Source organism: Mixophyes fleayi, chromosome 8, assembly GCF_038048845.1.
Source record: "Mixophyes fleayi isolate aMixFle1 chromosome 8, aMixFle1.hap1, whole genome shotgun sequence".
Classification (NCBI taxonomy): domain Eukaryota; kingdom Metazoa; phylum Chordata; class Amphibia; order Anura; family Limnodynastidae; genus Mixophyes; species Mixophyes fleayi.
The window spans coordinates 107,035,493-107,061,140 of record NC_134409.1 but is presented as its reverse complement, the minus strand read 5'-3'; the positions used below and the strand labels follow the sequence as shown (position 1 = coordinate 107,061,140).

Sequence of the window (25,648 nt, the reverse complement as noted above, 5' to 3'; positions counted from 1 at the left end):
CTGCATTGGTAGGTAAATTTAGAATGGGGGGACAGATTTATAGTTGGGATAGGGCATGTCCTAGATCAACTTTACATTTCAGTGTAAACGCTATCAGGCATTTTTGTGCTAGATGAAAAAACAGTCAGTATTTAACTTCTGTGCAAAATAATGAACTAATTTGAACCCCTTGCATTGTAACATGCCTTACTTTCCTTAATGACTCAGGCCCATATTATATTTGTGTTTTCAAGAGCACCCCCTATGGTCCAAATATGGAAGAGATTAATATGAGACAAACTCTATAGACACAATGGTTTATTTAATAAGCATTATTTTCCATGGGTATTTCTATATAAGGATTCAAGGTGCACTGGTCAGAATTGAGCTCATGACCATAGTACAACAAGGCAGCAAAGCTAATTACTGTGCTGTACCATAATATTATTAGTTAAAATATATTAATATATAGTATAGTATTTTAGTTATAAGATATAGTATATAATTTATATGATATATATTTTAAAAGCTATAACATGTGCTATAAGATACAGAATGTAAGATATAAGATATATTATATAATATATTATATATTATAATCTAAATTTATGAATTATGTGATTAAAGTGGGCTTAATTCTAAAATGTATCTGTCAACAAATTAGTCAAGTGACTCCTTAAATAAAATGTTACATAGCACAATATCATTTAGAATAGGAAGGATTATAATAAAACTATAACATACCTAGATCTTGGTCCTCAATAAGATTCAGCACCACACCGGACTCCTCTTGAATATTAAAGCATAATGCATCCTTCTTGTTTGGAACATTTATCACAAAATGAGGGTCTGAATCAACTGACAACACATATAATATAACATTAAACATTATCTCCTTTCTTGTTTAGTATGCAGTGATACACATTATTGGGGTGAAATTTACTCTATTATATGGGCCAAAAAGATTTTCTATAATTAAAAAATTTATTTTCCATTTTAAAGGAGTAGAACTTCTCTATGTGTACTGTTTTATATGTCTGCACAATTGAATTTACCAATGTGTACACAGCATTTGCATTATCCAGGACCCAGGAAGCTAAAGGCAAGAACATGACTAAAGATGTTGGAAAATGCATAACTGAAGTTGAAAACAAGTACCTTATCTTGCTATTTGAGCTTTTGAATCCTTCTCTGAGGTTCTTAACTCATTACTTGGAGTAATATATCTTTGGTCAATTGTGATGAAGGTAGGAGCAAATACAGAGACCAAACAATGTATTCTGCATTTATGCTTGAAAATTTGATTTTACAGGATTAACGGAGCAGTGTACTACTACAGACATGAAACATTTTCATATCTGCCATGTAGGTGCTATTTGATTTTTTTTATATTGGTGAAATGCAGCAGCAAAATATAAAGCAAGACTGAGAACCAACTATCCTGATATAATTGGCACAAAGCTCTTGCTATACAGTGCAGGAGTATTTGTATTATAGTTTGATAAGCATTGACGTCTTGGATGCTTCTATGCAAGTAGCCATCAGCTGAGTCCATTCTCAATATGACTTATCATAAACATTAGACAGCCATGTGCATGTGGAGGTGCCAGTGTTAATCTGGTTTAGTTTTCTAGCTCTCTGACATATAGTTTCTTCAAAAGAATAGCAGGTGCCAAGTCCTCAGCATCTTCTCATAATACTTCTGAGAAGCTGCCTAGAGACCAGCAGAGGACTATCATTTAACAAAGCTATTTCATAAAAGCACATAGTCATATTACACATGTTCTGTAAGCCATAACAACCAACTGAATGCAAATAAAACAACCAATCTAGTGCAAATAAGACAAATCTGTCCGCTACTGGCATTCTGTTATTCTAAACTACATATCCATGTTCAGGTCATACATAATTACAAAGGAAAGTAAAATAACATTTAATTTTAAAAGAAATGCTTAACTCCATTTTCCTTGTATCTGATTGGTAGATTATTTCTGCCAATTAGATTCATGAGAAAGAATGAGAAATATTTTTGTACCATTTCTCACTAATTGCTTATTTATTGCAACAAATCTATGCCTCTGAAACCTGAATCTGGGAGCTTAAAATATGGACATTTTCCTTTTCAAATCATTTGGATTTCTTTGGAACAACATTTGAGAACCAAATATTTCAATTATTGTTTTTTTTCTTTTAAAATTTAACTACAAGTGTTGTAAATGGAGGATGAAGGGCTATGAATCAATATTCATTGGGATAGTACTGATATGAGAATGAAGAGCAACAGTTGTCTACGAAGAGTGTGGTATGTGCTAAGGAGATAATAAAATATTTTACAAAGTAAAGATGGATGGTTTATTTATTCATTTTGTTTACACATGAATACTGGTCAAGAGATTTGTGACCTTTAGGCCAACATACACGTACTGAAACCCCTGAGATTATGGCGGATGGGACACTAATGGGTGTGGGATTAAAAGGCACTTAAGGGGTAATATTATAGTCTTCAATGGCTACAGCCTCCAACACTAGGCTTGAGAGTAGCCTTTTAGTTGAAGTCTGGAAGGTATGTATTTGAATAACTCTTCACACACTACATTACTAAAAGATAGTTTGACCAGAATTAGGCTGGGAGACTTTTTGTGCCATTTCCTAATGCACCAGAGGGAACGTGTAGTCAAAATCAACTCAGGTCCCTATGAAACCAGGGGCATATGAGACTACAGTGCCCACAACTGGTCAGTTTATTAATGGTTTTTTTTTATGTTTTAATTGTTTTATGTCAAAACTAGACAGTTTAGAGAGAGTCTCCAAAGCAGTTTTTCTTTATTTAGTAAACACTAATTTCTCCTGCTAATCACAACTGCCTACACTGACCAACAGTGTTTAAACTTACTATCTCTCCAAACATCACTATTTTTGGCAATTGTTATTTAGCATCCAACCCCTACAGTAAGAACCAAGGTGCAATAGCGATTATTAATATTTGTTGTTATGATGAAACCAAACTTCCACAACTACAAAAACAAAAATAATATATAAAATAAATGTAATTAATATATTATATTTTAAATTTAAGGAATACTTTACCCCAGTTTGATGGTGCAGGCAACTGATAGTTATAACCTGTTAAAATGAATAAGAAAATATTAAAATGTATAAAAATATAAAAAGAATAGATTTTTTTAAATGTTCTCATTTATAAATGATGATGATGATGATTTATAAGTCCAGTGCTATCTTTTCTAAGACAGAAGAGAATTGTAACAGCTACGGTATAGTATTCATTCCTCTAAACATTAATAAAAGTCTTGCTGTTTATGTAACTGGTGCTTACCTGCATTTGGGGGACCCCGAAGATGAGAGAGAGGGGAGGAGGAGTTTGTGGTCTGGCCCGGTCCTGTCTATCTTTGAGTGCCAATGACAACATTCCCCAGCATGCCCAAGGTGTGAAAGGGAAAGAAACATTCACGTTCATTGAGGCAGGTTGGTTTGATATAAAGGAGGAGAGAGAAGCACAGGTGCACTGCCAGAGGATATAGATTGGCTATAGAGCAAAGAGATGCCATAGAAGAGAGCACTACCAGAGGAACTACTTATCAGTACAGAGGTCCAGCGGAATCCAAATCTAGCCCAGGTGTTCAGCGGTGCCCACTTTCACTACTCTGTCAAATACTTGGTTGAGCAAAGATAGTCTGTATTCATTTTGCCTAGCCCTAAACTAGGAGAGCTGTGACGCCTAAGCAGGCAGTCAGAGCCCCTGAGTGTTAGGGGCACATGTGCCTAATTCATTGCCTTGCACTCACTGGTGACCACCCTCATAAAGCCTTTGGAGGGGCTGAAAAATTGTCGGATTACAATACATCATACAACTCTAAATGTCAAGCAGATCGGTTCACTAGTTTATACATGGATGCATTTATGCACAAATTGCCTCTTGACATCACAAAACTACATATGCACTGCCAGGTATAATTTTACATGGAAGTTACCCTTATTATCTTTACAACTTTTTACAACTTCAAAAATAGACTAAATTCACTAATATGGGCAGGAAAATTATAATTTTTATCACATTTAAATAAGTAAAACCTTACTCTGTGATGCTGAAGAAAGTGTATTCACAGAGGAAGAAGGTACATTCACAGAGGAATATGCTTGTCCTTGTCCTGTAATCAACAAAAAAAAGATCACTAAAAGCTAAAATTTACCTAAAAGTAGTTATTACATATTAACTATAAATACAATTTAGACATTCATAAGTTAGAACAATGACTGTTTAATAAACCCATACAAACAGTAGCACAGATGAGTATTACAGCTCTATGAATGTCTGAAGCTGTTGGCAAAATTAATCTGAACTCCTTCACAAAATGCCTGAGCCTAAGTAAACACATTTATACTCTGTAAAAATGTGATTTGACACACTGAGCAAGTGTCAAAACTTGCACCTATATTTAGAGTATTTTGCATTTACGGTCCTCTCTTCCTCAAGAGGCAGATGGGGGGGTGCACACATTAAAGTAGTTCACATTCAAGGATATACACACTTAAGATAACAAACATCACTAGCACTATACAGCCTTGGCTGTTTCCCATTAAAGCAGAGTGACAATGAGAAACCGGTGCTCCTGCTAAAGTGTTAACCAGCTACAAAGGCTGGGCTTTTCACACTGTAATAGGGAAACCCGTATGATCATACTATCCCTTTTCATACTGTGAACCAGTGTTCAGTACAAGTTTATAAAATCTATGGGTGGGCTCCACAAAAAAAATGTGTACCCCTCACTCCAAGAAACTAACACACGGGCTGAAAGGCATTAGGTTCTTCATGGCACACTTAGGCTTTTGATACCAGGGTAATGGTAATAAAAATCGGGATACTGGAGTGACAATTTTTATAACAGTGTAATGGAATCAGGATCATTAAGATCCATACCCCAGTATATTAATATATAATAAGTAAATAAAACATGCAAATATTAATTTAAATAAAGACTTCTCAAAATCTCAAAAATAAAAATCTCCTTCCACAACATACTTCAATGAGAATTGTTTTTCAATTTATTCCAGAGGAAATAAAAAATACAAAAAGAAATATGCAATAATATCTGCTCTGTTTATAGCCCTACCACTGAACTACGTTATCCTCAATTGAGAAGGACTTTCAATAATCACTCAGGCAATTAGAAGCGGATAGCATGGGAGAATGCTTTGTGGCTATTGACCCTCCTAGTTAATTGAAGACAAATCAATTTAGTGCTGGGTGATCCTAAAGAGCACTTATAAGAGGCTATTAGGGTTTAAGATAGGCACAACTCAAAATACAGACTTAAAAATGCAAGTGTGGAGACATACTTACATGTGTGCAAAATGTACCTCTTTACATCCAACTTTAATTGAGTCCCATAAATTCATCAACGTAGATACCTAATGCTCTTCGATTAACAAGGAAATAACATTGAGGCCAATGATGATGTGTTTGACAGTGCACTTTAATCAGTGTGCAACAAACATATACTATAAAATTAGGGAATTACCAGCGCCTGTAGAGCAACATTAGATAAAGGCTCACCAATATGAATATATTCTCATCATCTGAGGCAATGGGACAAAGATTGATATGTAACACACATTCATGTATTGTCCTCATTCTAGCTCTGATTAAATTATTGTAGATTTTTTTCCTTTACTATTTACAGAACAATGAACCTTGTTACTTCCACTTTTTGTACACACTAAGGGCCTGAGGCATTAAGGAAAGTAAGGCAAAAAAAGGAGTAAATGTTCTCCGGGACTAGCCATGTTACAATGCATGGAGTACAAATTAGTTTATTATTTTGCACGTAAGTTAAATCCTGGCTGTTTTTTTCATGTAGCACACAAATATTTTATAGCTTTATTTTTACACTAAAATTTAAAGTTGATCTAGGACAGTGGTCGGCGAACAGGGGTAAATTATCCCAAATGGGGTAAAAATGACTTTTCCGGGGGTAACCACTGCGGCTCCAAAGCGGGTTTTTTTTTTCAATAAATCACATGACCGCACGGAGGGACAGCTCCCAGCAGACCCCTCTCCTGCTCTCTCCCACTGAATTATCACGCCCGACGCTAATTTCAGTGAGGAGCAGAGAGGAGCAGCGGCAGAAGAGGCAGAAGAAAACAAGAGTAGAAGAACAGAAAAGAAGAAAAAAGAGAGAAAGTCAATAGAAAAGTAAGTTAAATAACAAAGGCATATAGGGTGAGAGAAGTGAGAGACGGGAAAAAAAAACACAGAGGCACATAAGGTGAGGGAGGAAAGAGAAGGGGGAAACAAAACTATTCAGGCACATAAAGTGAGGGAGGAAAGAGAAGGGGGAAACAAAACTATGCTGGCACATAAGGTGAGGGAGGAAAGCGAAGTAGAAACAAAAGTATGGAGGCATATATATATATATATATATATATATATATATATATATGTATATATTATAGTCAATCGCATTATTATTAGATGTTAAACTAGAGCCTTGCGCAACAATCAGGCCCCACCTGGTGCTCAATTAGAGGTGCTTTGGTGTCTTTGTCTCTCTTTGGATAGTTTTACATTGGTGCTTAAATCAATTTCCATGTGTTCATTTTGTACAGCTTTCAGCAAGTCTCATCATCATCAAGTCTGCCTTTGCAAACAAGGATTTTCAACTTTAACGAACATTAAAACAAAGCAGAGAAATCGATTGGACGCTGAAGACTGTATCCAAATTGCTCTGACATCAAAATGCCCCAATATTGATGCTCTTGTATCAACAATGAAGCAACATCATTTCTCCAAAGCCTGAAGTTTTGAAGCTGAACCTGATTCCATACAGGTTTGAATTCAAATAATTAATAATATATGATTTCCTTAATTATTATTATTATTATTTCCTTAATTTCTAATCAAAGAGGTAACGTCGGCATTTCTACATATATTTTGGGGTAAAAGGTAAAAAAGTTCCCTGACCCCTGATCTAGGACATGCTCTACCCCAACTATAAATCTTTCCCCAAGTTTTAAATTTACCTCCCCTCCAATGCAACATGGTTTTGCCCAGGTGCAAAGTTACTCCTTTTTGTATGATTTGCTCTCCTTAATGACTCAAGCCCTAAGAATTTACATAGATGCATTCATATTAGTTACTTAAAATGCAACCTATTTTTCTTCTTGTAAAAGTCATTCATTTGTTGCATTTTTCTGCGAGAGTCATAATGAATTTTCCTACCGTCCACAAATTTATCAGCGATTAATGTTTCTGATTCCTTCTCTTTCTCCTCTGGTTTTGTAACTATCATTGACGTTAGAGGAGTCACAAAGTTAAACTTCAAGGAGAGGTCAAGAGCCTGTGCTGTTAGATTTGCTTTTTCTGACGGGTCAGCATAAATTCTTGAATGAAACAAAACAATGTTAGAGACACATATTGAACAAATATAATCACATTTATTTACATTGTACTGTACTCTCTACAGCAATTAATGAGGTATTCACTCTTAATGCTTCTAAAAAAGATTATCATTAGATAAAAAAAGATGTGAAAGATATGTACAATTTTAAGGTATCAATTGATATGCAGTACTTGTCTGAATATATCTCCCAATTCTATATCTTCACTCTTGTTAAAATCTGCACTTCTCATCCACATTTATTACCTGCTCCAATTTCCGTTTACAGGACTTTTTTGGACTGCACCAAGTCTGTGTAATTTCCTCCCTCATAAATCAAAGTGGATGAGTATGCTGGTGCTTTTTAAATAATAATAATAATAATAATAATAATAATAATAATAATAATAATAATAAACATTTATTGCAAACATACTATATTTTGTAAATCACTGTAAATTATGTACCAAAATATAATTTTTAATATCATTTTTTATTTTGCAAAAGATAATATACTAAACTGTATCTAACAAATACCATATGAGACAACAAAGTATTCATTTGTCCAGATAAAACAGATGGATGCGTCCATAATGTCATAGGATCTACGTATTCTTACAAAGCAAATAATGTATAGATTGGTAACTAAAACAAGATCATAAACCAACAAAATCAGTCCAACGTTTCTGAATAACAAAATGCAGTATATATAAATGCCATTAATAGGCATATATAATTGTAAGCAAATAAGTATAGTGTTATTCTGTGTTGGAACATTCTGATGTCTTAGAAGGACTTCCATTACCAGTCAGGAAATGCAATTTAAATGAATTTAATTTTGATAAATTATGCAAAGTAATCCCTTCATACAACAGACAATGTAACATCAGATATATAAATATATATATATATATATATATATATATATATATATTTTGCAACAAACATTGTAATATTACAATAAATATTTGCATTCTATATAACATTATGCAACTCAGAAAATAATATTACTATTAAAATAATACAAAAACAGAAGTAAAATAGTGTAGGTCATTACACGCTTAAAGATACAAGAACAAATATATTTTACGGTCCATTTAGTACATACTACATTTTCTTTTTACCAACCACAATCCACTAAACCTATACAATGTCATATTATTTGAATTTCATTTATATACAACAATAAGGGGCAAACCTTATTTTGTCTACAGGGCATTTTGTTGACATTTACCACATACGGTGATTCCTCCATTATTATTTAGTTTTAATCTTGTGTTAATATAACTTATTATGAATCAAGCATGATTTGGTAATAGAAGACCAAATTCAGCACAGTAAGGTTTTTTTTAAAAAAGTAAAAATATATCCTAGCAGTGTCTTTAAAAAGTTTGGTTTTTACTGAGGTGTTTCCATCTATATATTGAACCCACTCCTAGGGGTAAATGTATGAACCTCCGGATTCTTCAACTCCGGCGAGTTCAGCGTCTTCAGCGCTTAAATTTAAAGTGGCGCTGCCTTGTAAAGGGAGACTTCCCTTTACAAGGCAGCGCCACTTTAAATTTAAGCGCTGAAGACGCTGAACTCGCCGGAGTTGAAGAATCCAGAGGTTCATACATTTACCCCCTAGGCTTTGTTTATATTGGTCTATTCATATTTTTTCTCAACAGATGTTTATTTAAAATAGCTTCTGCTATTAGTTACTTTACTACATATTTTCCTAATATATCAGATTGGTCCCCTGGTCTATTTAATAGCCATCTAAACAGTAGGCTACATCATAAAGGTTAACATTGTTAGTGTCTTCCCCTTCTCCATGATTTTTTTTATTGAGTTTGTCTTGTTCACCAGAAATAGTAAGATCTCAAAAATAAAAAAAAGTTCTGTTACAGAAAGGAGTGAAAATTAGATTAAATTTACTGTTATTCACTTGCATTATAAGTAAATATATTTTCTTCATATAAAAATAATGCTATGTAGCACTGTGTGGAGCACAAAGACTGTCCTGAGCTGCAGAGGGAGGTGACTAGTCCTCAATACCCTATATATAAATTCCTGTAGCTCAGGTCATAAAAAAATAAAATTATTATTAGCCCATCTATAGCTTTGACTAAAAAAACATTATAATTTAGAATTAAATTCCAAAATACACAACAATATTTTATAGTGTAAAGTCTTCATTAATAACCAAATAAAAAATGCATCAACTATATAATATGCTAAATATAATTTTATAATATATACTTTTCAATCATATTGATGAATTGTAGTATAAATAGTATCTTGTTTGTGATACTTGTGGTCCTTAATGCTGCCTTGAAAGTTAGAATTTCTATATACACAAATGAAACATATTAGGAATACCGGGGTGTTGAAATGGAATAAAGTGGTGGCAGGCAAGCATTTGTAAAGAACGGAAGCCAAGCGCAGGTACGCAAGAATCAATAGAAGAGAAGGTTTGAGACTGGCCAGGAGTAGTCAGTAATCTGGCAAGGCACATTTACACTGACTGGATCTTATATCTGCCGGTATGCCCCTAGCAATACGGACATGGGAACCTGGGATATGCTGAAATATTGAGATGGGAATGTTGCCATATTTATAATTGACTGAGCTATAGTAATGCTACATTGATATGGGATTGAGATAAGGGAATGCTATATTGATACATGATTTATGTATGGATATGGAGATATGGAAATTACAAGAAGACATAGGATGACCTATAGCCCACAAATATATAAAAGAGGCACATAATTCAGATCAATTATTATATTTAGTTCAGATCATATGCTAATGAGAATATAACATCTTAAATGAAGCTCCCCATATGTGTGAGATAGTTCCTGATATAAATGTGTTATATGTATCTAAGTTTATATGGTTATCTATTTGATTTGAACAAATGTATAGCAGGATTTGGTGACTGCAAGGAGACTATATGTACAGTGTATATGAATGTAGGGTTCACATATAGCATAGCTGCTATTGTGTTTTTGTGAATTTTATAGAGTGATATGCATATTTACTGCAAACATGTACAGTTTGTCTAAAACAAAGGGTTGATTCAATTCCTGCAATGTGCCATCATGGTGATGTCTGACTCTGGTCATTTCCGGGTACTACCCAAAAATCACTGATTTTCCTGTACAACCCTATGTGGTGCAAGCAAAAATCAGTGAAGATTCTTCGCTGGTGAGTGTATTCATGACATTGGAGGCACTCCACTGCACATGGCGGGGAATTGAATTCCTACCAAAGAGTAGAAAAAGAACACAATTTCTGCGTGTGGCTGGATCACTTATAAATAACTTTTTTGTGGCTGGATCATATAGAACTAATTTATTGTCGAAATGTATTTCAATTAGTGGTGCAGGCACCAATGTATATATTTGCAAATGCACTTATCATGTTACAATGGAACATGTTTTTTATGGAAATGTCTGGTTTGGGGTTGTAACTTTTTTTTGGGAATTACCAAGTTAGCAATAGAGTGGAGGGGATTTGTTTTTGAAACTGTCTAGAGACAGGTAAACTCATGCTAATTAGCCCTGTGGCCAACACGTCTGTTTAGCTTGTATACATAACAGTGGACCTGTCTGGTGTGGCTGCATCTCAGATAATGCAAGCAACAAGTTTTAGCATATAACAGAGTAGTGTAAATATTGCTAACTTTGCATTGCATGTAAATCCATGTATTGGAAAATATATTGTATCCCGATACTAAAAATAACTCAGACTTTTTGGGGCTGGGGAGGATCAGGGGGTGGCATTACCCCCTGCCAAGAGTTATGTCAGAACTGTATAAAAAGTGCTGTTTGAGCATGTAATGCTCATACCATCTATACCTTTCTGGATGTCACTAGTAACTTCAACTAATGAATGTGACCTGTTCTTGTTAGGACTACTACTTCATCATCATCATCATCATCATTTATTTATATAGCGCCAGCAAATTCCGTAGCGCTTTACAATTGGGAACAAAAATGTATAAGACAATACTGGGTAATACATACAGACAGAGAGGTAAGAGAACCCTGCTCGTAAGCTTACAATCTATAGGACAATGGGAGTTAGAAGCACAAGGGCATGTGCTACATCATATTGCACAATGGACCAGTTAGAACGCAAAAGGTAAAAGTATTAAGTGGACTGTGTGTGTTGCAATGTTGGTCAGAGGGTTGTTGTCTTGCGTTAGCAGTGAAGAGAATGGTAATAGGGTAATCTAGGGAAATTAAGATGGTGATTGAGGAATATCCTAATCTTGTCTGAAGAGGTGGGTTTTCAGTGAACGATTGAAGTTTTGAAGACTAGAGGAAAGTCTTATTGTGCGTGGGAGAGAATTCCATAAAGTGGGTAAAGCCCGGAAAAAATCCTGTAACCGAGAATGGGAGGATGTGATGAGAGTGGAGGAGAGACGTAGATCTTGAGGAGAACGGAGGTGTCGAGTAAGGAGATATTTCGAGACAAGTGGGGAAATGTATATCGGTGCAATTTTTTTGATGGCCTTGTATGTTAGTAGAAGAATTTTATATTGGATTCGTTGAAATACAGGCAGCCAATGTAGAGACTGACAGAGTGGCTCAGCAGAGGAATAACAGTTTGCAAGGAAAATCAATCTAGCCGCTGCGTGCAAAATAGATTGTAGGGGTTCAAGTCTGACTTTGGGAAGACCAGTAAGGAGGGAATTGCAATAGTCGATGCGGGAGATGATGAGTGCATGAATTAACGTTTTTGCGGTGTCTTGTGTTAGATATGTGCGTATTCTGGAAATGTTCTTTAGGTGTATGTAACATGATTTAGATATAGAGTTGATGTGGGGAATAAATGACAGTTGTACAGCTACTTACACCTACTTGAGCTAATAAACATAATTTTGCTTCAAAAACCTGCTTTGACGACTACTTACCCTGCTGTAAATTCCTGCGACCTACAGATTAGACCCAAATCTAATCCGTTCTCCAGTTGTTCTGAGATGGAACCTGCATTCCAGTGCCAACGTTTTGACTGCTATCTGCAGCTCTGGCTAGGGTGATAAGCCAGGGGGGAACAATCCACAGCAACCCTGATCTGAAGGCAAGAGGTCAGGTATACCAGCCCAGGTGCACCAGCAAGGGGGTACCCTTGCAATGGGAGTTATCCAGAAAGAAGCAGTTCTTGGTGCCATTGTAGGAGCCTTGTGGTGTCAGCAGGCTCCTCCTAGTGCAACAGGAAGACTGGATTTGGTATAACGAGAGCGGAAGGTGGCAAAGTAAGCCAAGACAGTTCCCAGCAACAACAGATGGCATAGGCGGTCCATCCTGTCACACTGGGTATTAGCTGAAAACTCACAACTCTGAGTTGTTTAGTAGAGACATTTATTATCTTGGCTGTTGGACTGTACTGTATTATATTTACTGTTTGTAAGGATATATATGCACTCTTTATATAACCGCAACGTTTTCTGGTACAGCAATTTGTATGTTCATGATAACTGATTATGATTAAATAGTTGTCAATTATGTCCTCACATAAAATAGTTCAAGATAGATTTGAGTTCATATAGTGATTGACATGTAATGGTAAGTTACTTTGTGAATTTGCTAAGAGATCTGTGTTAAATAGGTGGATTGGCCTGGATGAAAAGGGAAATTGCGTAACTATAATAGGCTTCTCATTGGGATGTATTATGCATATCAGCAGAGATTACCTGTCTATGGGTTGTCATGGGGCAAAACCATTGTTGCATAGAAAGACGCCTCTCAAAACATCTGTATTGGATAGTAACAGGTCCACTTATGCATCGTGACTTAAAATAGTGGAAAATGTGCAACTTGTATTATTCCCAATAATTAATAACTGCAATAGTTATTAATAGATAATCATGAATTTGCCCTGCAATTAGCATCCTTATTCAATAAGATTAAATTTTTTAAATCTCATATGGACAATGTTTTATCCTTCATTTAATAGGAAGATCTTTGCTGAATTATGGGAATAACATAGGGACAAAAATCAGACTCAACATCAAAATCCCTTCTAGCTCAATTGCATTGTCTGTTTGTGTGGTTAATAGGCAACTACACACACAGACCAGTTGTTGTCACAGTCTGACCAAATTTTCCACCATGGCTACAAATGATCCTATTAATTTTGATAGGATAAGTATCAGGCTTCAATGTCAATTACATTCTACACACCCTGCGATGGCAAGTCATTTGTCCAATATCTGCTGTAATATCGAAGCATTTGTGGCTACCTTTAGAGACTCTATAACTTTATGGGAACAGTCTCTTGGTGAAGTTTGATGTTAATAGCTTATATGCCACATGATGCAGTGGCAGAAGTAGCAGAAGGTGCAGGGGATAATGCGACCAGAGGTGGAGTGGGCCTGGTGATATCAATCCATCTGCTGGCAGGGCCCCCTGGACTACTCTTCTGAGCAGAGCCGTAACTAGGGTGGTGCGGACGGTGCCGTCGCCCCGGGCGCAAGCCCAAGTGGGCGCAGCAGCCGCCCGCTACCTAGCCCTATCTTCTGCCTTTTTACCGTCCACACACGGACATCATGAGAGAGAGAGAGAGATTAACTTTCCGCAGTGGAACGCATGTGCGTTCCACCGACAGGAAGTTCGGCATTTGGAACGCTTTGCGTTCCAAATGCCGAACTTCCTGTCGGTGGAACGCACATGCGTTCCACTGCGGAAAGTTAATCTCTCTCTCTCATGACGTCCGTGTGTATTAGTCCCTTTCAGAAGCTGGATGGAATGCTGCAGTCACGCCAGATCCAGGAGTTAATCACCCTCCAATTTATATAGGAGAGGTAACAAGCTCTGCAGATAGAAACCGGACACGGAAAGGGATATACTGCCACTAACTGTAAGTGAACGTTTCCACTATTCCTGGACACCTATGCCAATATTCAGGATTTACAAACATTAGGAGGAATGTTCATTCAGGACATTGTTTATAAATAGAAGCTTTGTGAATTTTAACTGGTTATCATCTTTTAACCATTTCACATGTTTGCCTCAGTGCTGAACACTGATAAGAAATAACTTTCATTACATGTGGTGCATAATATCACAGAGATTTATAAATGTATACAATTGTGTTTTATGTATGGTTTTTTTCTGGACAGAATTGTACATTATGTAAGTTGAATTTAACCAAACATTTGAAGTAATATGTAATTAATATCCAATAAAGGATAATGAATTGTACAATCACAGAGCCCTAAACTATGCGAAATGGATTTTTCTGAATGGCTTAGACATTTTTAAGTAATGTGGCCATTTAACAAAAGTCTAACAGGAGATATCGGAGATATCTTCCTCATTAAGCAAATTATCGCACAATCCAGCAGTCCCCATAATACTCAATGGGGACTGGGGTGTCCCATTGGTCTATATATATATATATATATATATATATCTATATATATATATCTATATATATCTATATATATATATATATATATATATATATCTCATGCATTTGCAAATATGTGTAACAGAGTTATTTCAGTAAGGTGCTAGCCACACCCCCACATTAGGTTGGCCACACCCACTTGTAAAATGCCACTCCCACTTAGATGGGGGGCGCCGGTGCCTTGTCTCGCCCAGGGCACTAAAATGTCTAGTTACGGCACTGCTTCTGAGCATGCCAAGTGAAGCCCTCATTGTTTTGTCAGTTCCTGAACCTGAGAGATGTCAGTATTTTAAAAGTAATCTGTATATTAAAATCATACTAAAATTCAACATTGTGGCATAATTTAATTTATGTGATATGGATTAAACAATTTGTCTCTTTCTAAATACTAATAATTTGCTTCCTCATTGTCAGTTCTGCAGACTCATAAGAACTGTATCTGAACTAAAACTGCTCTAATTGGACTGTAACTCAAGTGTAAATGTATTAGAGGACGAAAAGCCCTGTTGCTGATTAAAACGGGTGCTGGTGATAGCTTCCACATGCCTCTGCATGTACCACCACTACTTGTTCTGTTTTCACCATCTGAGAATGGTGATAACGGCAAAAAAACATTGAAAGAATTAGTTATTCTCTGTATAGCACATTTTTTCAGTGTTTAAAGAGTTAAAAAAATTTCTACATTTGTTTATTTTTTTAGTGATTTGTAACATTTTTTTTAAATCAAGGGAACCGAAAGCCAAATCTGAACATGCACAAGCTGGCTAGCCTCATCTCCTTCCCCAACCCCACATGTCCATATTAACATAGACATGCCAGAAGGCGCAGTAGGTTAACCATTGTCGCTCTAGGCCAATGTTGGGGTTTAAATGAAAAAAACCTCTATAATACAAAGATTATTTTTGAGATATATATATATATATATATATACATATACATATATATATACATGCACACACACACATATATATATATATATGTTCATATTGTGGCAAGAGCCCGCTATTGCTGAAGCACACGTGAACAACTTCTTTTTATGCAGTTTTATTGTCAGGATGGTTAAAACGAGACCCTAAACACTAGCTAGACATAGACCAGCTCTCTCAAGACCAGCCAGCGTCCCCAGCGTTGGTCTCCGTGAACAAATGACACAATCAAGCTTTTATACATGATGCTCCTCCCCCAGCCTTAGCTTGATGGGCAGGTGACACACCCACCTTCTCTTTAAGAGGAAACTCCCATCACAGGCTCTGTTTGCACTAACAGACACACCCTGTCTGTTTGCTGAGAGGAAGGAGCTTTCAAATCATGTAAGCTAACCAAACTTTAAACTACACATACGTTTTTACCTGGTTTAACCGCAATCTAGGCACATAACTGCGCCAATGTTTTATTCTGCTTGTATGCTTTCTCTGCATCTTGCCAGATAAATGCCTCCCTTTGTTACAATATATATATATATGTCAAACTAAGGAATTGAAGTAGTCAAAAGTGAATTCTAAAATACACTATATAGACTGTTAGGCTGCCAATCTGATCACCAACTCACAGAACCAGATGGCGGAGGTCTTCACCTATAGCAGCCGCCTTTCCCTTAGAGCATTATACACTCACCGGTACTCAGATGCCCCCAGGACTTTACTCCAGGCGTAGTGTGAGTTGGTAATACAGGCCCGTAGCGGCAGGCCAGGAGGTTGAATAGAAGGCAGCGGATAGTCAGACGATAACCGAGGTCAAGGGTCACAGGCAAGCAGGATCGTCAGTAAACACGCCAAAAGGTCAGGGTCACAGGCAAGTAGGCAAGGTCCAAGGTAATGGCAGGGGTCATACACAGTAGTCAATCCATAAGGCTTTCACCAAACACAGCCCAGGAGCAGGTTAGCTGACAGGGAAACTGGACGCTATAACCAGCAGTGAGGCTCAGACCTCACTGTCTTAAATAGTACTAAGAGCCAATCAGGACAGAGGAGAACAGGGCTGACAATCAGCCTCAGGAGGCTGCTAATTAATTACTAGCTAGAACTGGCATAGGTAATAACATAAACCAGGAAGCATGTATAAAAATATAAATTAACCAGTTTAAATCATATGAGAGCTCCCCCTGGAGTTGGAGGATGTCCCTACACCCTCCTACTCTATGCCACAAAGATAACCCCAAAGAATAATAACAGAGCATAGTAACTAATGCACGTGCCCGGCAGCTAGATCACGCCAGGATGCGGCGTACAGCTGCGGCTCGTGACATAGACTATATAAATACAGCTCTATCAGCAGGGCCTGATTATTAAAAAAACTGACTAGGCTACAGCCTAAGGTGCAATGTTTTTTGGGGGTGCAATATCTTTGGAGGTGTAAAGTTTAGATAGGGCAAAGTCTAACTGAAATTAATTTAAAAATTTAAGAGAATAGTTGTTCCCCAAAGTAAAGTGAAAACATGATAAAAAATGTAGTAAGGTTTTAATATTGACGTATTTCCCATGGTAATGACAGTTAATTGACGATATGTGAGTAGGAGAGACAAGGAAGGCAACAGTAGCAGATGAAAAAGCCCCCCGCTTGCCCCTTCTCTCTCAGTAGCATTCTTGTACACCTCTGTTCCTCTATACAGTTCTGGATGACAAAAACTGCCGTAACCTGTTTAAAAAGCCTGAGAGGAGCTGAGGTTCAATAACATGCAAATTTAAACAATGGTGGTGGAGGGAATGATTGGAGACATATTTTAAAATACGGACAATTTATTTTTTACCTTTAGCCTGTCATGGAATGTGAGAGGGCGCTATGAACATATTAGCCTAGTGTGGTCTGAACCCTTAACCAGGCCCTGACTAACAGCTTCAGTGGTGAATCTGCAATCATCCATTCAGAAGAGGCTAGGTAGTGCTGGTGACTGTTATCATCATCAGTGTGTGTTTACACAAGTCCTAAAGCACCTGCAATTGATTTGATACAGCTAAAGACAAGCATATCTGAGCCTCTCTGTGAGTCCACCTTACTTGCAATTACGCAAACTCACATTTACTGTACTGTGCCTACAATAGACTGTGCCTGCCCCTCCCCGTTCTGCCTCTTCAGAGGTGCAAGTGTCAAATGCAAACAAACCGCTATATGCATGTAAGTGTACAACATTTTCATAGCATGCGCTGTACTAAAAAGGATATTTCATGCTAAACAAACAAATATATGCCCAATTCAAAATCAGCCCCAATGTGCAGTACTTAATGGATTTACATACCGTTTCTCTAGTAACTGCTGTATAGTGAGGTAAGCCCAGAGTCTCTCTGTGAAGTCACCAAAAATATATTCCTGCTGCTTTTGCACATCATCCTTTTCATGGACCTGAACAGTTTCAGTATATTTTAGGGATTTTTCAGCCTATTCATAAAAGAAAATTAAATAGCACACAACACATCAATGAAGGTCGCTGGATTGCAAAACTATAGAGCTGAATGCTATAGTGTACTTTCTATGCCTGCCCTCACAGTTGGATGCAATCATGCGCCCAAGCACCTCAAGCACTTCCCTTCTGAAGATCCACTGATCAACCATCTTATAAAATTACAGTGCTCTTAGTATGGAATTATTACTACTAGTATGACACATACTGAAGAAAGCAACAGAGCTGATGTATTTTAGAGTCAGAATCCTGTAAATCAAACATATTTACAATGCTGGCTTTATGTACATATCTGCAATCTACTGGCAATTTACAGTATGGTCATAGGACCTTATGTAGAGTTGGATATATTTGCACACTGAGGGCCTGAAATGGACATTAGTCCATTTCTGTAACGTATCTTTCTTGAAATAGCACTGTACATGCCCAGAAATGAACCTTTTGCCAATGCAATTCTTACCTGTACACAAATGATGCTTACGATTGCCTGCAATTTGAGAGGAGGAACAGGAGTGGGAAGGGGCGGAGTAATGTAGTCCATGTCCAGTAAGGGCGTACCAACACCAAATACGGCCGATTCAAGTCCTGTGTTTGTTGTAAGTATATTTGGTTTCACCCTTATCATTTGCACCCACTACAGGGCAGGTATAAATCCCAACCCATTGTGATGAGTGACACGGCATAGTCTTTTTGAAAGTACACGTATACGTGCTGCCAGCTACCACTGAACAATTGTATGCAGCTAAGATAGACTATAAAACATTGTATGTACAGTATGCATTGAAATCATATTTATGTACATCATTTTGCATGTAATATATTGTAATATATATATATATATATATATATATATATATATATATATATATATAAATAAACAACTTACGTGCAAGTTGCGATCAGACATGAATCAGACCCTGAACATTTATATAAAATATGTACTAATAAAAACCCACATTTTTACATGTGTATGTTGAGTTGGGTGTGTGTTGAGATGCATACAAAAAAATTGTTTTTAGTCAGATGTGTGTCAGGTATACAAGTGTGTATACTTACATCTAACAATCGCGTAGTTTAACAGTCCAAGTAGTAAATACTACTTTATTTGTATAGGTAATGATTATTTTTGCTATAGAAATGTCAAATTTGTACAGAGGATATAAAAATTGTGACAAAAAGCATAAATCCTGAAATCCTGCACTTCCATCCTAATGTTGGTGTTCACTTCAAAAGCTTCCTGGTGACAATTTATTTCTAAAAATCTGTAAGTCAAGTGGTTGTTTTACCTGGAGATTATCATTTAAGAATAGGTCTTACTAATCCTACTTCATATGCACCTCACAAACGCAGACCTTATTTTTTTTGAGAGATGTTAACTGACCCCTGTGTTTTGGTTTTGGTTTTAGGCTTGGGCCTGGATTAACTTCATGTTTTGGTTTTGGCTTTGGCAAAACCGCTCTCGTGTGTTTTGATTTTGGTTTTGGATTCCTATTTTTTTTTCTAAAATCCCAATTTTTTTTTAAAATCACATAATTTGGCTCTTATTTTGTTCCTACTTATTATTAACCTCAATAACATTAATTTCCAGTCATTTCCAGTACATTTTTGCCAAGTGACAAGAACACTGCTATCCCTCCTGTTTCTGTATGAGCAATGGCACTGAGCAATGGCACTGGAGAATGGAGGGTGACAAGAACACTGCTACCTCTGTTTCTGTGTGAGCAATGGCACTGGAGATTGGAGAGTGACAAGAACACTGCTACCCCTATTTCTGTGTGAGCAATGGCGCTGGATCTCCTGGGGAGGAAGGTACTTATGGAATCCAAAACCTGCCAGATTTGACAACACAACGATGACCTATTGCCTTGATTCATATCTGATGAAGCGCAAAAGTACTGAGCCGGCTCGTGAGCCTGCTTGGATCCCCTAAGTTTGGGTGGCCTCGGTTTTCAAAAAAATGAGCCAGAGCATCTCTATTTTTTCCTATATACTAGACCTCCTATTCTGCTCTGTCCGATAGTATTGTCAAGCTGCAATAGCTATACTTCACCCTTAGTCATAAGTGTGTGGATACCTATTGACTAGATATTAATCAACTTCCTTAAAAGGGTGTGTTTTTAGGCAACATTTAAACTTTTAGGGATGATCTCAATTGGCTGTGTTACTCTTGAGAGTAACGTGGCCTGCGCGCTATTACCATTCATACAGTAATTTTAACCCACATTTTTGCTTGCCGACAATTACCGTAGTAACAATAATAGTGCATGGGTAACGTTACTTTCATGAGTAACACAGCCACTTGAATTCTCCCCTTAATGTTAATAGGACTAAGCTGAGGTAGATGTTTCCTTAAGCAGGAGTTGTCTTGCTGTGCACCTTACCGGCTAGTACTAAAATCTCTCTGGAACAGTCTGTGAAGACACATCATGGAGGAGATTTTACTAAAATCTCTGCTCATTTTCCCGCGTCCCATAGACATGCAAGAGATAATGAGCAGAGATTTTAGCAAAATCTCTTCCATGATGTGTCTCCACAGACTGTTCTGGAAAAACATTGTGGCACCTGGAAGCCAATTGAATTCTCCCTAAGAAGGGTGTTCTGTTAACTAGTACTCAGGAAAGGTTCTATATGCTACACTAGCCAGCAGAAAAGTTGTGTGCATTGTACACCTACAAACAGAGAATGCAATGTGCATTGTACAATAGTCACTAAATAGGGGATATGAATTGTATGCTAGTTACCAGAGAATAGGATTTCTACTGTACACTAACCACTTGAGATTTGGTTATTAATTGTACAAGAGCCACCAGTAGTACACTAGTCACTAGAAACAGATTTGTATTGTATGCTAATCACTTTGTTATCAATCACTGTATAATAGAAATAAAACATTACTCAATGATTCAGTTCATCAAGTAAATTTAAGTGCCAGTCTTTTGGCTCTGTTGTACAGCATAAAATATTACATTACTCAAGGAGGGAATTTATTATATGTATCCTGTTGTTCAGTTGTGTATCTAGTCACATAGGGACAGGAGTATGTGTTCTACCAAATACAGCACATATGTACTTACCCCTTCTGCCTTTACATCTACAATAAATGAGTTCAAGTCATTGTCGATTAAGCGTCCAGCAACCACAATTTCATCACCTTCAAAGTAATGTTTGAAGTTGTTCTGAGTGAGGTCAGCTATGGCATTCTCTGGATACTGCATCTCAATATCTAGCAATGTTGGGTTTGCAATTTCCCTATAAAATCCCTAAGGTCCAAAACAAACAAATGGAAAAAAAAAACAATTAAAACAATAGTACTGGTTGATTAATTGCATCTGTGTTATACAATGAGTACAATTATTCTTGCAGACCTTCCCCTAACATATTCAATGGTGGTGTTTGTAATGCAGCAGATGTTTGCACAAGCAGAGGTGAATAGTTCGGTGGAGTGAAGGTGATACCAGCAAAGTATCTAGTAGGTTCACCATCGCTCCCATGTTTGTTGAGCAGTACTGAAATTAAATTTTCATCTGCAGAGTAAGATTATATAAATAAGATAAATTGATGGAGAACGGACTATCTTACCTATACTTTTAATGGGATCCACTTTGGAGAAATGCATTTCCAGATGTATGCCAATAATGTAATAAAAAGTTTCACAGCCATAAAATCACCACGTGTAACAAAGACAGTATCCTTGCCCGCCCCCCCCCAACACTCTCATTGATTGAAACCATAAAAGTTAGGCTAAGATGAGCAGTATTTTAGAAGAAAAATAGAAACGGAATTGGGTAATTTATTGGCTGACTAATGGCTAATTTATGCCTTTTTATTTGCACAATCACCTACCTGTCAGCCAAACACAGTTCAATGTGCAGGCCTACTTCTCAATCCTTGCAACTGCGCTCAGAAAATCAAACTGTGCCTAGTTTTGAAGGTCTCTTCATGAAAATGAAAATTGAAAATGAAAACTGAAAATGCACATGGTGGAAAGACTAAGATACTGAAAAGTACAAGCTACTTACACTTTGGTACCATCCCTTTATTAATTTAAACTTTGTAATTTTCTCCTAAAGTACATCTCAGTTTAGGTTAATCCGAGAGTGAGGGGACATTAGGTGTGTCATATTTGCGTCTGAATGTTTTTGGAAGGCATTAAAAGTATAGGATGAGCCCTGGACAGATCAAGACATTTTGCAGTAAAATATAGGCTGAGCAAAGCAAGGAAGTCCTATATAAATAAAAGATGATGATGATGATCTCTTTAAATAAACTCATCAAACTAGGATTGTCATCAATTTGCATTGCTAGACAGTGACATGTTGGCCTGAAAGTTTTGCTTTTCCCATAAAAATGTCAGGGCATTTACACAAAAGTATCACAAAACAAATTTTAAACTGTGTATTTTCCACTTTTGCTTCATCCTAAATGAGCCTTACTGTGCTTTAAAAAAAATCAATTCAGAATAACATAACTCTAGTGAAGAAATAATAACAGATTCTGGTCATGTCTACCTATTATTTGGAATTAAATATTTACATTATAACAAGCTGACTGTTCTCCTACACACCCTTCACTCTATTGGCCTTCATGGAACAGTTCTTTCCAGGTTCACATCCTACCTATCAAACTGCTCCTTTAATGTTTTAACCTCTGGCATATTCTACACTCAATATCCACTCTCTGTTTGGGTCCCACAAGGCTCTGTTTTTGCCCTCTACTTTTGTCACAGTATACCTTTTCTCTTGGGGAACTAATTTCGCTCAATCGACCTCCAGAACCAGCTATACGCTGACCACACCCAAATCTACATCTCTGCCCCTGACTTCTCCTCTTTTGTACTATCTCATCTAACCAACTTTCTTTCTCCACATTGATGTCCCAGTGCTACCTAAATCTCAACATGTCCAATACAAAACTTATCTTCCCTCTTCTCAGAGTAACCACTTCCCTTCATGACTCCCTCATTGTCCAACCACAAATTCCTCCTCCAAGTTAAAAGCCGCTGCAAGACTGATCTTCCTCTCTCACCACTCCACATCTGCCACACCACTTTGCAAATTCCTACTCTGGATCCCTGTATCCTCCAGAATTTAAATTACACATCCTTACCTACATATTGTTACCAGATCTACAATTACATTCAAGGTGTTCTCATTCAAACAAAATGGGAGCCTCATTTCCTTCATACTGAATTTCCCATGGTGGCATTAGAAGGAAGTATTGTACATACCTTCAGAAGACCATATGTGAACCTTTTCCCCAACCCTTCCAATTCACAAGTCTCTTTCTTTGTGTACAGAAAATAGTGAAAAGGAGTGTGGAAGATGGATGTAATGTCCTTCTCTTGGATGGACCTGACACATCCCTTTGCCTTTCCCCCACCAGCCCTGTTTCTAAAAGTCATACACAAAATCAGATGGGAGTGGGTATTGTAGATAGTTCTTGTATACCCTGTATATACTTTCCTTAATCAGTCAGTTGCGCAAGGGTCCCAAAATACCTTTAAGTTCCTCAAGGACTGCTTCAAGAGCACCCTAGATCTGCTGGGGACACTGCTTCATTGCATTTGGATGGCAATATTACCAGATTACTAACAGATTTAGTGTTAGTGTCACCCGCAATGGTGTTGATTTAATGCATCCCTGAGTCCTCATACTAGGGCTACATAATAATCAGAAAATTTGATCTTTGGCACGCTCAAGAGAAATTGGAACACATTTCTTCCCTTCAACATTTAGCTGTGGACTTCTTAGCTACTAAATATGATGCAGGTCTAGCTTTGTCTACGATTAAATCTAACGGTTTTGCACTATCTAGTAATCTGATTGGCATTAGCTCTTGCAGCTAGAATTGCAGTATTGGTTGACCCAGACTCCAGGTGGATACCATATTATTTTGAAAGGACACACTAAATTTCTTCCAAGCATTACAAAGGGGAATTGATCTAATCGAAGATTCATCAGAGCATGATCTTTGTATTGCTTCATGTCTGGCTGCCTATCTCACCCTGTCTGTTCCACTGAAAAGGAATATCTGTCAACTGTTTTTAACCTGCTGAACAACTTTCTAGCCTACCAGATATTTCACTATTACGGGGCATATGATTACAACTATGAAGGATGTGGATAGAGACACTATCTTGTTAAGGGACCACTTATTGCAGGATGCAGTTACATGGCAGTGTGTCCACCAGCTGCTGCTAGATGGCAAGCCTCCTGATGAGCAAAACACTAGTTTGCAGGAAAGTGTGACCTGCAAACTGGATTTGCTCTAACAATAATAATAGTAATAATAGTAAAAGGGCTGCAAAATAGCAACAGCTTCCAGGCTGCCCACCATACAACTCTTACTAGGTCTGTGGTTCCCTCTGGAGTAATGGGTGACAACATATAATATTGTGTTCTCAGTTATTCCCACTGTGTGCAACAAGGGGCCAGAAGAGGACATGAATAAAGACTGAAAGTGATTTTTTTTCGTCATTACAAACATCGAAACATAATATGCCCACCAGTTTCACAGATCACATTCCTTAAGCAGAATAATTACGTTTTCTCCAGAAAGGATACGATTTGTTTTTCATGCATATATCACTTGTTGGTCCTTTCATTTGGACAGAGTGCTTGTATCATTCTGTCACGCTTCAAAGTAAGTAACAGCTATGGAGCCCAGGATGTGATAAAGAATATAGGTGTTTATTGATCAAGATGCAGATATATATTACAAACCAAATAATGCTGAAACTATACAGGAATATCTGAGATGACTGCATATTGGTTGCAAGGAACACTGAAGATACGGGAAGAATGGTAGGATGAAGAGGGATCCGGAGTAGAGATGTGAAGTCCAAAAGCACAGAAGAACCATGAGACAAACCAAAGGGGAAGGCAGCAAAACAACAATGACCAGCACAGGAGGCAGAGAGGCATATATAAATAGAGAACACCCAGGTACAGGAGGTAATTAGTGACACAGGTAAACCCCTAGCAATAACAAAGGAAAAAGGCACAATAGCAGCACCTCTGGTGAACAGAGGTACTGCCAGATAAACATAATATAATAAGTCCAAAGTCCAGAAGGCAAGAGCTGCCAATGCAGGCAGGTCCTGACACATTTATCTTCTTGCGTATCAGATCAGTCAACATTTACAAAAGATTAAAAAACATTTATGTGTTTGTCATTGCTCACATGATTACTATCTATGTTCCTTCCTTGATTTATGAAAATAATATAAAAGATGGGATTGCCATCAGCAAGCTTCCAAATATTTAAACACTAGGGGGCATGGTCCCAGTCATGAGACCGTTCACAAGACCTTTGAGCCTTTAGCAGTCCTATTGCCTAGCTTGCAGGTCATAAACTCCTGCAAACTAGTGTTATTGGCAAAAATTTTAAATCCAAAAGTTTGTGCCCTGCAAAGCGATGAGTCACCAGGGAAGTGGACCTATCCAAAGTCATTTCAGAGCTATGTAGAGCTTTT

The 25,648-nt window shown here is 37.2% G+C and overlaps 1 protein-coding gene across 2 annotated transcripts in view; it reads right to left on the bottom strand.

The window, feature by feature from the left end:
- LOC142099559 (inter-alpha-trypsin inhibitor heavy chain H3-like) overlaps positions 1-25,648 on the bottom strand; it is a 246,255-nt gene that overhangs the window by 12,509 nt on the left and 208,098 nt on the right. For both annotated transcript variants that reach the window (XM_075183103.1, XM_075183104.1), the window contains exons 12-17: positions 21,249-21,434; positions 18,013-18,152; positions 7,217-7,377; positions 4,074-4,145; positions 3,067-3,102; positions 724-837 (exon numbers count right to left, since the gene is read on the bottom strand). In XM_075183103.1, the coding sequence (XP_075039204.1) occupies positions 724-837; positions 3,067-3,102; positions 4,074-4,145; positions 7,217-7,377; positions 18,013-18,152; positions 21,249-21,434 (709 nt within the window). The remainder of the gene's footprint in view (positions 1-723; positions 838-3,066; positions 3,103-4,073; positions 4,146-7,216; positions 7,378-18,012; positions 18,153-21,248; positions 21,435-25,648) is intronic.